General features: G+C 38.7%; 1 protein-coding gene across 1 annotated transcript; it reads left to right on the top strand.

The window, feature by feature from the left end:
- Positions 1-5,243: 5,243 nt before the first annotated feature.
- Positions 5,244-12,671, top strand: p2rx3a (purinergic receptor P2X, ligand-gated ion channel, 3a). Its single transcript, XM_005723221.1, has 12 exons — positions 5,244-5,377; positions 5,504-5,666; positions 5,865-5,936; positions 7,451-7,520; positions 9,661-9,757; positions 9,847-9,921; positions 10,016-10,157; positions 10,485-10,621; positions 10,708-10,801; positions 12,156-12,221; positions 12,302-12,379; positions 12,468-12,671. Exons 1-12 carry the CDS (start codon positions 5,244-5,246, stop codon positions 12,591-12,593), a joined length of 1,254 nt encoding a protein of 417 aa, XP_005723278.1. The 3' UTR covers positions 12,594-12,671.
- Positions 12,672-13,026: the final 355 nt, after the last annotated feature.

The raw sequence follows: 13,026 nt of genomic DNA, 5'->3' as shown, positions 1-13,026 counted from the left end.
TCATTTTCAATAAAAACTCAGTTGGTGGTGCTTTGATCCTCATGGAAAAAGATTCTGAACTGATGGTCAAACGGTCACCTTGAGAGATTGCTTGCTGCCGTTTGCGTGTAATGTAGCTTGTAAAGCACATTTAATGAATGTGGTCCATTTAGTGTTATTTACAACATGTAAACATTCATTCGTTGTTCAGAATGTTTAAAAGTTTCTTTACATACACCGTTTCAGCCAATCAATTAAATTCAGTTTTGTTTATTTAGCGTTAAATCACAACAGCAGTTTCCTCAAAGCGCTTTATATTTTAAGGTAAAGACCCTACAATAATACAGAGAAAACCCCCAACAATATTATAACCTCCTATGAGCAAGTGCTTTGGCAATAGCGGGAAGGAAAAACTCCCTTTTAACAGGAAGAAACCTCCAGCAGAACCAGGCTGAGGGAGGAGCGCCCATCTGCTACCACCAGTTGGGGGTGAGGGGAGGAACACAGGACAAAGACATGCTCTGGAAAGGGGGACAGAGATTAACATTAACTAATGATTAAAGGCAGAGAGGTTAACACATGTTAACAAACCAAAAATGTGAGTGAGAAGGGTAACTGAAGACGTAAAACTCAATGCATCATGGGGATCCCCCAGCAGCCTAGACCTACTGCAGTGTAACTGAGAGGAGCCCTAACTATATGCTAAAGTTATAAGTATAATCTTAAAAGTAGAGAGAGTGTCTGTCTCTGGAAGCTGGTTTGACAGATGAGGGGCGTTCTGCTTTTAGATACTGTAGGAGCCACAAGTAAACCATCAGTCTGAGAGCAAAGTGCTTTAATGGGGTGATGCGGTACTATAAGTTCATTAAGATAGGATCGGTTGATTATTCAAGACCTTGTATGTGAGGAGCAGGATTTTAAATTGGATTCTTTAAATTTGATTTAACAGGGAGCCAACGAAGAGAAGCCAGTATAGGAGGAATATAAGAAATCAGATGGCAGCCACTCAATCATATGATTGGCAGTACAGTCTAAACGTAGACATGGTTGTGACTGGATGCTGAAGTTCAAACTGAGCAGAATGAGGAAGAAAGGTCATTTTAAGTGACTTTGAACATGGCATGCTTGTTACTGCCAGACAGGCTCGTCTGAGTATTTCAGAAACTGCTGATCTGAGATTTTCCCCCACAGCTATCTCTGGGGTTGACAGACTGGTTAGAGAAGAGAAAATGTCCAGTAAGCAGTAGATTTCTGACTGAAAATACTTTGTTGAGGTCAGAGAAGAATGTCCAGACTGCTTTGAGCTGGTAGGAAGGCAAATACACATGTTAAACAACCACCAAGTTATGGAAAAGGGCACCTCTGAAGGCACAACACAGCAAACTATACTCGTACTCAATTGACCTCCACAGTGACCAGGGCACTTTTGGGATTTGGTGTAACGGGAGATTCACAAGTGCAACAAACAGTGACTGCTGTCATTTCAATATGGACCAAAATCTCTGAAGAATGTTTCTAGCGTCTTCTTGAATCTACGCCACGAAGAATTAAAGCAGTCCTGAAGTCAAATGGGTGCCCAACCCGTACTCGTGGCTGTTGTCTGATCTTGTGGGGAAATTCTTATCTATCTTAAAAACATCCCTCCACAGTGTAGTTACTAAAAAATTTATATGTGAATCAGCATCACTCAGAAGTCTATACAGGGCTCAGAGAAAGCAGAATTAAACATGTATCTTAGTGACAATTGAGCTACATGTGATTAACTCTGCAAATGAAAATAGCTCCAGAAAAACTCAGCCATGTGGTCCAAAAATCCTTGAAGAAATTAATATGATCAGCGTATGTTAGTGTAATTTTTCAACACAGAATGAAAACCAAACCTCTTAAGCTGTTAAGATACTCCCATAGGACCTACCTACACTTTTGCTCGCTTGACCAGGCGGGGTGGTTTGAGAGTGTGTGTTAACTGGCTGCCCTAGTCAAAGCTGAAGAGACAGTGGTTTTAGCGATTTGCTGAAGCCTAAGTACAAGGTGGTTTGAAGAGTGGTTTTTAAGAGCTAAACGATACCAGCTCTAAAGTTCATCTCCACTTAATGTGGCTTTTGACAATAAGGTACTCTTCCCACATCCTGTAGTACTGATCACATATCCTTAGAATAGCCTTGGATATTTGTTATCATTTGATATTTGTTATCATCATGTGAAACTCGAGGTGTTGCAAAGTGGCTCTGTGAAGCTGCAACTAGGCAGAGCTTTCAGTGTTATTGTTTTAATTTGGTTTCCTTTGATTAATTTTTTTTGAATGCACCCTTTCCAGCTCTCTTAATAAGTAAACAGAATATGAATTAAAAAGCTGAGGTTTGTTCCTTTTGTCTTGTGTGATTGTCCTTTTATACTCCTTTACTCTCTGTTATGTCACTGTGATTTCAGTTGTTCTTCTGTCTGTTAACAGTCTTTGAGTTTTTAGAAGGAATGCATCCATAGTTTGGCATTTGAGTCATACCTTACAATTTTAGTAATTTTTAGCCAATTATGCTACACGTGTCAATTCAAATCACACTGCACATGTGGCACATGCGTCCTAACTGGATGCACTGATATATGTGAGGATTAACTGAGTTGTTATTTTCAGGTGCTTCCCTTAAAGTTTTTGTGGTTTCCTCCTGCACCTTAACCATGAATCAAAGCACCAAAGTATTAGAAGAACTTTTTAGAGTGAAAGAAGTAAGGTATTGAGTCTATGATGACCTGCACTGCATCATAATCCTATTGAGCTATTGTGGGAACAGCTTAAACTTATATTACATAAGAAGTGGCTTTTATACTAATTTCATTTGTGGGAGGATTTCAGGAAGCGTGGGCTGAAATTGATTCAGATTACTTGAACAAATTGACAGCTTGAAGTGATTCTTTGACTAGATTAAATTTAAAGGATGAACTAGTAGAATATTCCAATAATTTCTATTCACTTTGCAACACATTTGATGAATAGATGTTTAAGTTCGAATTTTAAACATGTACTTCATATTGCATGTGACTTCCTTGACCATGAATATGATTATATTCCAAGTCGGTAGAATAAATCCTCTGGAGAGCATGAATGTGTCTGCTAAGATTCATGGCAAAGAGTAACCTCGCTACAATGAGCTGCGTACGTTCTTCATGTGGTGTGTTTGGGTGCTGTGCAGGTGTCAGTGTGTTTAGTCATGTCCTAAATGTGGAGCCCAAAGAAAATCAGAGTGGAAAGTGTTTGCATACATCCCTTCCTGTGACATAATTATCTTTTCCGCTGCAGTTTCCCCTTTCACCAGTCTGCTCCCCATTCAATTACACTCTGACGAATAGGGTTTAGTGTTCAGTTTTCTGCTGATATAAACATGACATTTACATGAAAGCTTGTGATCTTGTTTGCATGTTCAGCGCATGCTTGTGTGTGTTTTTAGATGTATCTTACATTGTATTAGGTCACCATTAGCTGACCACAAACATAATGGATCCACTTAAGTAATTACATACTATCTACACACAGACACACACACACACAGAGCGCTGTCACTGCATTACATTATCTCTCTAATGTAAAAGGCACTAATGCTGCTGGTCCTTGTGAATGTATTGAAAACCGATCGTATCATATGTCGCACTTATTGCACACTTGTCAGTAATACCGCTCTTTGTAATTTGTTGCAGTGCTGTTATTGAGGCGTCATCTGTAAGTATGGAAGCACATTGCTTTTTTTCTATGTCACTGATGTGCAGAAAGGTGACAAAATTGCATATAATGGAGTCATATTGAACATTAAGATTTCCCCCAGTGGTTTCATTTTAAATGATGACATTTCCAGAAGTTTTTCACAGCCACTTATATGAAAGTACAAACAACTTTCTTCACTCAGGCTTTCTTGTTTAGTTAAAGAACGGAAGGTCCTTCCTCTCTATGTGGCTAAAAGCAAACATAGTCATCTCTTCTATTTAGAGCATTAGTTATATCACATTTAGAATAATAAGATGAACAATCAATAAACAATCAGCAGCACCACTTGTTCATCACAGACCATAAAGAAATGAGGACAAATTATAGTAACTCTGTCTCGTGTTAATGTGTTCTTCTTGTCTCGGTGCTTAGTGTTTGTCTTCAGGTTACTTCCTGTTTTTTACTTTGAAGGTTTGTTTCCTTTCATGTCTTGTGTTAGTTATCATGGTTTTCTTTTTAACTTTTTGTCACAGTATCTGTTTCGTTTCCAGCCCTGTGATAGTCTTTGCTATGGTTATTTTTTAGTTTGTGGACTGTATTTTGGACCATTCACTGTTCTGTCTGACCTTATATTTACTGTTTATTTCTACCATATCCATTGCAGCGCTCATTTTTCTAACATACCACATATCCCAGCTAGTATTAGGTAAGATGTACATCCCGGAGGGGTCAGTGGTCCATAACAGGGGTAAAGACATCTGTTCATACTGGCATCTACACCTCAGTCAGTACTAACTGTGGAAGGAAGAAACTTAACAACAGGAAATCAAAGAAACAGACACAGGGAGGACATGCAAAATCCAAACAGACAGGCCCCAGCCAACCAGGAGGTTATCTCTGCTGCAATATAACATCTGTTACTAAATAACAGATAAAATCTGCCTTCTGATGCTTTCTGTCTGGTTTATTCTAATGTCTGCAAAATTTTATTCTCATGAACTAAACCACTGAAGCATCCAATTTTATCATTTTTTCTTCATGCTGCTAATAAAATGGTTACTAAAAGTGAAATGGAAAGTGTGAGTGATAGATTCCTTCTGAGTCAGACACTAACACATGAAAGATGAAAATTATTACATTATTACTGAAAGCATGCTGTGAGCAAATCACAGTGGACATATGGGGTATCGATTACTGCCTCAGTCTAATTGTGCATTTGTCTGTGCATGGTTAGTGTGTTTGGGGATGGGGATTTGTGGAGAAGAAAGAGACAGAGGGAGGGACAGAGGAGACATTTTCCTCCCACTCGTTTGTGTCAAGAAAGGGGGAGGTCCAATTTGTGTCATAAACCAACAAAACTAAGCATGCAAGGAAGGCGATAAACACAGGCAGGACTGAGAGATGATACAAGCAGGGTGAAAATTAGGATCTTATTTCTTTATTTGAACCAGAAGGGAGAGCTGTATTGTGAAAGATTTACCATCAAGTTTCCAAGAAGGCACCTGTTGGGGAGAAGAGTTGCACTTTTCTCTCAGAGTCATTGCTACCTGGGTCACAGTGACGAGCAGCAATGGGCTTCGTTTTGTGGGGGTTCTTGACTGATTTCTTCACCTACGAGACCACCAAATCCGTGGTGGTAAAGAGCTGGTCTGTGGGTATCATCAACCGTATTGTACAGCTGCTCATCATCACCTATTTTGTCGGGTCAGTGATCTGTAGTTTTCTTTTGAGTTTTTTTCAGAGTGTAATAATTTGTGTAATCATGGGTGTAAATTGAGTTTTCCTTAGCTAAATTACAAAATATTTCTTTCACTGATCCGTGTCATGCAGCTGGGTCTTCATCCATGAGAAAGCTTATCAGTCAAGCGACACCAACATTGAGTCCTCCGTGATGACCAAAGTCAAAGGCTTTGGTTATCTACAAAACCAAAACCAAAATGAGAACTATCAGAATCGTGTGATGGACGTGGCTGATTACGTGTCGCCCCCTCAGGTGAGTGACGTGATGATAACATGACATATTTAAACTTTGTAGTTTTCTATGAGTTATTAACAATGTTGGCAGTTAAGATTCTGCAGTTGAAAGTGTTTTTAAAATAACTTTTATGATGAGGAAGCTTTCTGCCCAGTCTCATATGTGTAGTAATAAATAAACACAAAGCATATCATAAGCATTCAGTTGTTTTTTTAGGGTTCAGGCGTGTTCTGCATCATCACCAAACTCATCGTCACTGAAAATCAGTTCCAAGGACGATGTACAGAGGTGAGTACACATTCAAGCTCATGCTTTTGTCACGTTTTACTATTTTACCATTAATTTTCAGTCGATTTTAAGGCTTGCTGGTTTTATTGTAACCACCTATGTCTTCTTATTCCTAGGCAGCATAAAATACGTCAAAAATAGTGTATATTTTGAACAAGGAAACCAAATTGCAGATTTTTTGTCAACATATCAGGATCAATATTATTGCAAACTGATATTCCAGCAGATATCTGCCTGGCATTTATACTTACGGGGTGTTTTTGGTCTCCAGAGAATCAACAGGAAGTCTTCAGCTAATTCACTGAAAGCCCTACAGCAAAAACATGGTCATATATATCAGTAAAGATTTATGACTACATTAATTTTTTTCTGACAAATCTAATTAAAGTTTTAGTCTCTTTTGCACTGACATCAAATTACATTCTACTCCTACCTTTGAGTGGCGGTAGGATGCAGTAATGAGCTGAAGGGCAGAGGGCACACCTTGAGCCATTAACTCCTTCTCAATGTAGTGTTGGCAGTATGGTCCATCCATCCATTTTTCTTAGGCAGAGTATAACCTGGAGAAGTCATCAGTTTGTCACAGTAGTGTGTCAGTGCGCCCCAGGGCAGCCGTGGCTACAATGTAGCTTGCCATCACCAGTGTGTGAATGTGTGTGTGAATGGGTGAATGACTGAATGTAATGTGAAGCGCTTTGGTAGTAAAGCGCTATACAAATACAGGCCATTTACCATTTTGTAATGAGACGGTGCGTGTGACCAGGTAGGAGGGCCTTGCCTCCGGATGGCAGGCAGAGACTCGATTCTCAAGGCAATGCTAAAACTGTATATAGAATGGGAAGAATGGGAGTCTTTGAATCTATTCTGGAATTTGTTACATTTATTCGTTTGGTATGGAAACAGCTTCATGTCAGTATAAGATGAATGCAATTAGTAATATCACTGATTTGTATTCTTTAATGTTTCTAACGTAAACAGGCAGATCTGTAGGCTCTTAAACGCAGCCTGTTATCTGTCGGTGGCAGACAGGATGATTAAAAACTGACCTCACAGTGCATTAATAGCAGCTGGTAATACTGCAACATTTTTCAAGTTATATTTGGACTGATATATAGTGACCGTGGCTCAGGGGGTTGGGAAGCACATCTGTAACCGGAAGGTCGCCGGTTTGATCCCCAGGCTCTCTGTCTTGGTTGTTGTGTCCTTGGGCAATACCTACTGGTGTTGGCCAGAGGGGCCGATGGCGCGATATGGCAGCCTCGCTTCTGTCAGTCTGCCCCAGGGCAGCTGTGGCTGCAACCGTAGCTTGCCTGCACCAGTGAGTGAATGAATAGTGGCTATACAAATCCAATCTGTTATTATTATCTTAGAGCTGTGATTTTCAGTTTTATTTTTCAGTAGTAAAAGCACCAGAGCAGTCGTCCATGTGTTCCTGTTCATCCACTGTTACATTTCTATATGTTTCTTATTTTGTCTAGCATGCATTCACTTTCTGTGTTTATGTTGTTTTTTAGACTGGGAAGAGGTTCATATGTTCTTCCGATGAAGACTGCCAGAAGCATGTTGGCAGCAACCTTTCCAACGGTGAGTCAGATTTATTTAAAACAGAAACTTTCAACAGAAACAGAAACGTGCTGATGTCAAGTCTGTGGTGTTGTAACTTTGCTTATCTTTAAATATTCTTTAAATCAGATTTGTGGCATTGGCTGGTAAGTAAATACTAGATGAAAAAATAATCATGAAAAAATCTTTTAACCCAAAAATTGAATTAATAAAATAAGGCATGGTGCTAAAAACTGAGGAAATGAATTACGCTATTTAACAAAAAAAAAACAAAAAAACAGGGTTTCTTTGTTCTTTTAACCGGGACAAAAATATTTTTAAAGTAGAAGTGAAGTTTAAAAAGAATCATATATTTATTTTATCTACCTTTGAGACATAAGGCAGAATGTAGCACTTAATACCCAGGAACAAACCTTCTTAAAAATAATATCAATATAAATAATATCTTCAAAATAATGTGCAAAGATGTTTGTGATATTATTGTATCTTCAAATAATCTTTAATTGAATATAAGAATATATTTATAGTAGAATGAGTCAGCCTTTGTTAAACTTGTAGATTTATTGATGGAATCTTTATACCACCTGATATTGTTTAAATCCAATGTAGTAAATGGTGAAAATTGAAATGTGTTCCTATGTTTTGCAGGTTTAATATTATAATATTGAAACATATTGGTAACAGAAAGTCAGACAATGCTCATTGTTAAATATTTCAGTCTTTACAACCAGGTGCCATGTCCTTTAGCATATTTTAGAAGAATATCAACTGCACAGAGTATGAACCTAAATCAAAAAGCAGGGTAAATATTTATAGTTTTATATTGTTTACAAACAATTTGCAGTAAACGTTATCCAAAACTCTCTGGCCCTGTCTGACAAAGTAATTCACTCCTAAGCCTAATAAGTGGTTGTGGCAGCAAGTATTGCACTCAAGTGTTTGCAATAATTGGTAATGAGTCCTTGTCCTTGTGGACTGGAGGAATTTTGGCCCACTCTTATTTGCTGATTGAGGATGAATGGTCATCTCAAGTCCAGACTTAGGCCACAGTGACTAGGCCACTCCAAAACCTTCATTTTGTTTATTTTTTAAGCCATTCAGAGGACATCGGTGGACTTGCTGTTATTTTTTGGATCGTTGTCCTGTTGCATGACCCAAGTGAGCTTGAGCTTCACGGCATGGACTGATGGCTGGACATTCTTCTTCAGGATTTTCTTTCAGAGAGCCGAATTCATTACTCCATCAATTATGGCAAGTCTACCAAAGCAGCCCCAGACAATCACGCTACCACCACCGTGTTTGACTATTAGTATGATGAACTTTCTATTAAATTTTGTGTTTGTTTTGCACTAGATGTTAAAGTTTTGTCTCACAGAATATTTGATTAAAAGTCTCGAGGCTCATCGTGATGTTTCTCTGCAAATCTGAGATGAGCCTTTGTGATCGTCTGCTCACTGTTACTCTTCCATGGATGCCATTTTTGCCCAGTCTCTTTCTTATTGTTGAATCATGAACTCTGACCTTAAATGAGGCAAGTGAGACCTGCAGTTCTTTGGTTGATGTTCTTTGTGAGTCGTCGATGCGATTGGAGTAATTTCGGTCAACCGGCCATTTCCGGCAAAGGTTCACCGCTTGTCCAAATTTTCTCTGTCTGTGGATAAAGGCTCTTCCACGTCGAAAGCCTTAGAAATTGTTTTGTAGCCCTTTACAAACAGATGGTTGTCAAGTTTCTTCAGATCGTGGCATGTTGTTTGGCTTCTTGAAATGTTTTGACCTAGCCCACTTTGTCAGACAGGTTCTATCTAAGTAAATTCTTGATTCAGTAGGTCTGGTCAGTAATCAGGCCTGGATGTAATGAAACTTAACTCAGATTTCCAAAACATTAATAATTTAAGTGGGACAATTACTTTTTCACACATCATTTTTTTCCCTTAATAAATGAAATTATTATTTTCAATCTGCAATTTGTATGTGCTTGGGTTATCACTGTCTGACATAAAAATGTGTTTGATGATCTGAAATGTGTGTGGCAAATGTACAAAAACACTTGGGGTAAATACTACTTCACAGCACTGTATAACTGATCATTATTATGGCTAACAGTATCTCCATTCAGTTACCTGAGCACAATGTTTCCTTCCTCTTCTTTCTTACACACCAGGTGTAATAACAGGTGCTTGCCTTAAAAACTCCAATGAGTCCCATGGCATGTGTGAGATGGAAGGATGGTGTCCAGCTGAAAATGATGCCATCAAAATGTAAGAGTGCACGCACATCCCACACAAATACATTTCACTCACTGAAAGTGTCATCTTTGTCCCCTTGTCTCTGTGTTTATCTCCCACAGTGAACCAATGGATGTGAACACCTTCACTATTTTCATCAAAAACAGTATTCGTTTCCCTCTTTTTAATGTCACCAGGTAAACCCCACAAACCTTAACCGAAGCAGCTAAAAAACATCAATATATTATGAGTGTCTTTTTAAAAAAACATTAAATCATTTTCCTTACTCAGAGGGAACTTTCCACCCACAATGACAGCCGATGAAATCAAGAAATGTAAATACCATCCAGAGGACAACCCCCTTTGCCCCATCTTTCGTGTGGGGGATGTGCTGAACTACACCGGTCAGAATATAACCGAACTGTTAAGCAAGGTAAGCATGAGTGTACAAGGTCGTATGAAGGTCTTGTCACTGTTAGGGTGTTTCAAGTTACAGACAGCGGTCTTGTCCTTCCTATGCAAAGCTTCTGAAGTGCCTCAATCATCATTAAGTGCACAAGATAACACTTAGCTCAAAAAGCCAGATATTTTTGGAAGTATTTCACATTAATTCTCTCTGACCTAAAGTCAATCCAATTCCATACACTTCAATACCAGCCTTAGCTTTGACACATATTTACGTCAAAGCCAAAGCTGGTATTACATATTTAAGTGCTGAACCTCAAGGTGTGTCTCTCTTTTCCCAATCCTTCTGTCTCAGGGTGGAGAAATAGGAATAAACATTCAGTGGGAATGTAACCTGGACTTAAACATTGAAAAATGTATTCCCGAGTACTCCTTCACACGACTCGATGCTCCATTTGCCAAGAATGCTGTGTCCAAAGGATACAACTTCAGGTAGTGATAATGATTCTTCCTCTTCAAGTTTACTTCTTTTTTTAAAAATCAGTCTTTAGTTACTCTTTTCTCTTCTTTGAATACAGATATGCAAAATATTTCAAAACAGAGAATGGGACTGAATTTCGGACTCTTCATAAAGCTTTTGCGATCCGTTTTGATGTCATGGTCACTGGCAAAGTGAGTTGTCTTCAAACTTAATATTAGACAAAGTGTGATAACAACTGGCTAAAACAAAGAATTTCCATGTGTCATTTTATGTAATTTATTTTCAGAAAATGTGACATTTATTAATTAAAAAAACACTGAAACATGACAAAATCAAGAAACTTTGCAGAAGTCTCAATTTAACATGAACTAAAATCATTTTGTTGAGCTGAGCATTGTGGGAAACCTACTACCACCACGTTAGCTTATTGTAGCACAGAGCTAGCTTAGCTTAGACTCTAGACTTAGCCTATTGCATAGGCTGTTTTTCTAAACACAGCACAAACGATTTGAAGCTTCCAAATTTCCAGTAATTGCATAAGCAAATAAACTCACCAACAACTTTATCGGGTACATGCTTTTAACACCAGGCTCAACACCCTTTTCGTTTTCATGGCATAGGAGATTTTGGTCCCTGTTGGTATGAGCATCGCACAGTTGCTGCAGATTTCCATGATACAAATCTCCAATTCCACAACATCCTAAAGGTGCTGCGCTGAATTAAGATTTGTTGACTTTGAAGGCCGTTTGCGTACAGTGAGCTCAGTGTCATGTTCCAAAAACCAGTTTGAGATGATCTGAGCTTCATGACACAGAGTGTTTTCCTCCTGGAAGCAGTCATTAGACGATGGGTACATTGTGGTTATAAAGGGATGAAAATGGTCAGCAACAATATTCTGGTAGGCTGTGGCACAAACAATGCCCAGTTGGTACTAAAGGCGTGTGCCAAGAAAATATCTTTGCTACCATTACACCACCATCCATGCTTTCATGTTGTTTATACCAAATTCTGACACTACCTTTCAAATGTTAGGGCAGGTATCAAGATTCAAGAACAAACCAGGCGATGTTTTTCCAAGTTTCTATTGTCCAATTTTGGTGAGCCTGTGTGGGTTATAGCCTTGATTTCCCGTTCTTAGTTGGCATGAGTGACACCTAGTGTGGTCTTCTACTGCTGTAGGGTCAATGTGTTGCCCTACACATTGTTGCACAGTGAGTGAATGTTATCTATATTCCTTTGAAAATAGCTCAGCTGATGTTTCCAAGAATTCAGTCTTCAGACTAAACTGCTGGCACAGAGCGCGATCAGTCCTCTCTCACCAGAGCAGAAAATAAGCATACTAGCCAAGTGTAAAAATATGACTTTTAAATCCCGGACTGTAAATGTTTAGAAAATAAATCACCATCTTTAAATATACATTTCAGTTATAATAGTGTAGAAAATCATTAAGGAATAGTACTTTATTTTAAAATTAAACATTATGGAGAGAGCCTGTGTGTATGAAACTGCATTACATGCCATCTAAAGTGACTCCATCTATTTCAGGCAGGAAAGTTTAACACAATCCCAACTATGATCAACTTGGTAGCTGCCTTTACCTCGATTGGACTGGTATGAAATTCTTATCAACCTAATCTATTGTTCTCATGTTGCTCTCGGCTCTCATTGATCTTTTGTATCTGTCGTGGCAGGGCGCGGTTCTCTGTGACATCATCTTACTAAACTTCTTGAAAGGGGCAGAGCAGTACAAAGCCAAAAAGTTTGAAGAGGTATTGCTTTTCATGGCACAGCAACATGTTTGTCCAAAAACCTATCAGAACCTTATCACAGATTTTCCTTCTTGCTTTGTCCGTGCAGGTGTCAGAGGCTCAGATAGAAGCTTCCATAGCTCAGAGTCCAGGGAGCCAGCTGTCACTCAAATGCATGAAGAGCTCCTGTGACTCTGGAGCACTTTCTCTCAACACCTATGACCAACCTCTCTAACCGACAGCAGCAATGTGAAGACATGGGCTCCCCTTCCTCTTTTCCTTTCCACCTTATTATAAGAGGTATTCAGCTTTAGATCGGCAAGTATATGGAACAGGGTAAAGGAGGACGATGTTGTTGCCATCTCCATAAGAAGTAAGGGCTTGTAGCTCACAACAATAACTGTCAAACTAGAGCCTCTTTGTAATAGTAATAAAATCCATTTTTATTCCAAACATTTTGATTTAGCAACATGTTAACTATGATAATCGTCAAACTCATGTTTGTCAGCTGAAAGGTGGAGCCGATTAAATCCTCCTGACTCAAGCCAAATAGGAAAAAATATGTCTAATACTGAAACACTGTTGAGAATAAATTATTTGAATAAGACTTTGGAGTATTTTTCTTTGTTGTCATGTACGCACAAACACAGTCTGTTCTTTTGTCTGAA

The sequence above is a fragment of the Pundamilia nyererei genome, unplaced genomic scaffold (assembly GCF_000239375.1).
Source record: "Pundamilia nyererei isolate P.nyererei 1_Seehausen unplaced genomic scaffold, PunNye1.0 scaffold00008, whole genome shotgun sequence".
In the NCBI taxonomy this organism is placed as follows: domain Eukaryota; kingdom Metazoa; phylum Chordata; class Actinopteri; order Cichliformes; family Cichlidae; genus Pundamilia; species Pundamilia nyererei.
This window is presented reverse-complemented; position numbering and strand designations above follow the sequence as displayed.

Excerpts from the sequence above, each read along its gene's own strand:
- p2rx3a (XM_005723221.1), top strand. The coding sequence starts at position 5,244 with ATGGGCTTCGTTTTGTGGGGGTTCTTGACTGATTTCTTCACCTACGAG. Across the intron at positions 12,222-12,301 it reads CCTTTACCTCGATTGGACTG|GGCGCGGTTCTCTGTGACAT; the intron begins GTATGAAATTCT and ends CTGTCGTGGCAG. Across the intron at positions 12,380-12,467 it reads AAGCCAAAAAGTTTGAAGAG|GTGTCAGAGGCTCAGATAGA; the intron begins GTATTGCTTTTC and ends TTGTCCGTGCAG.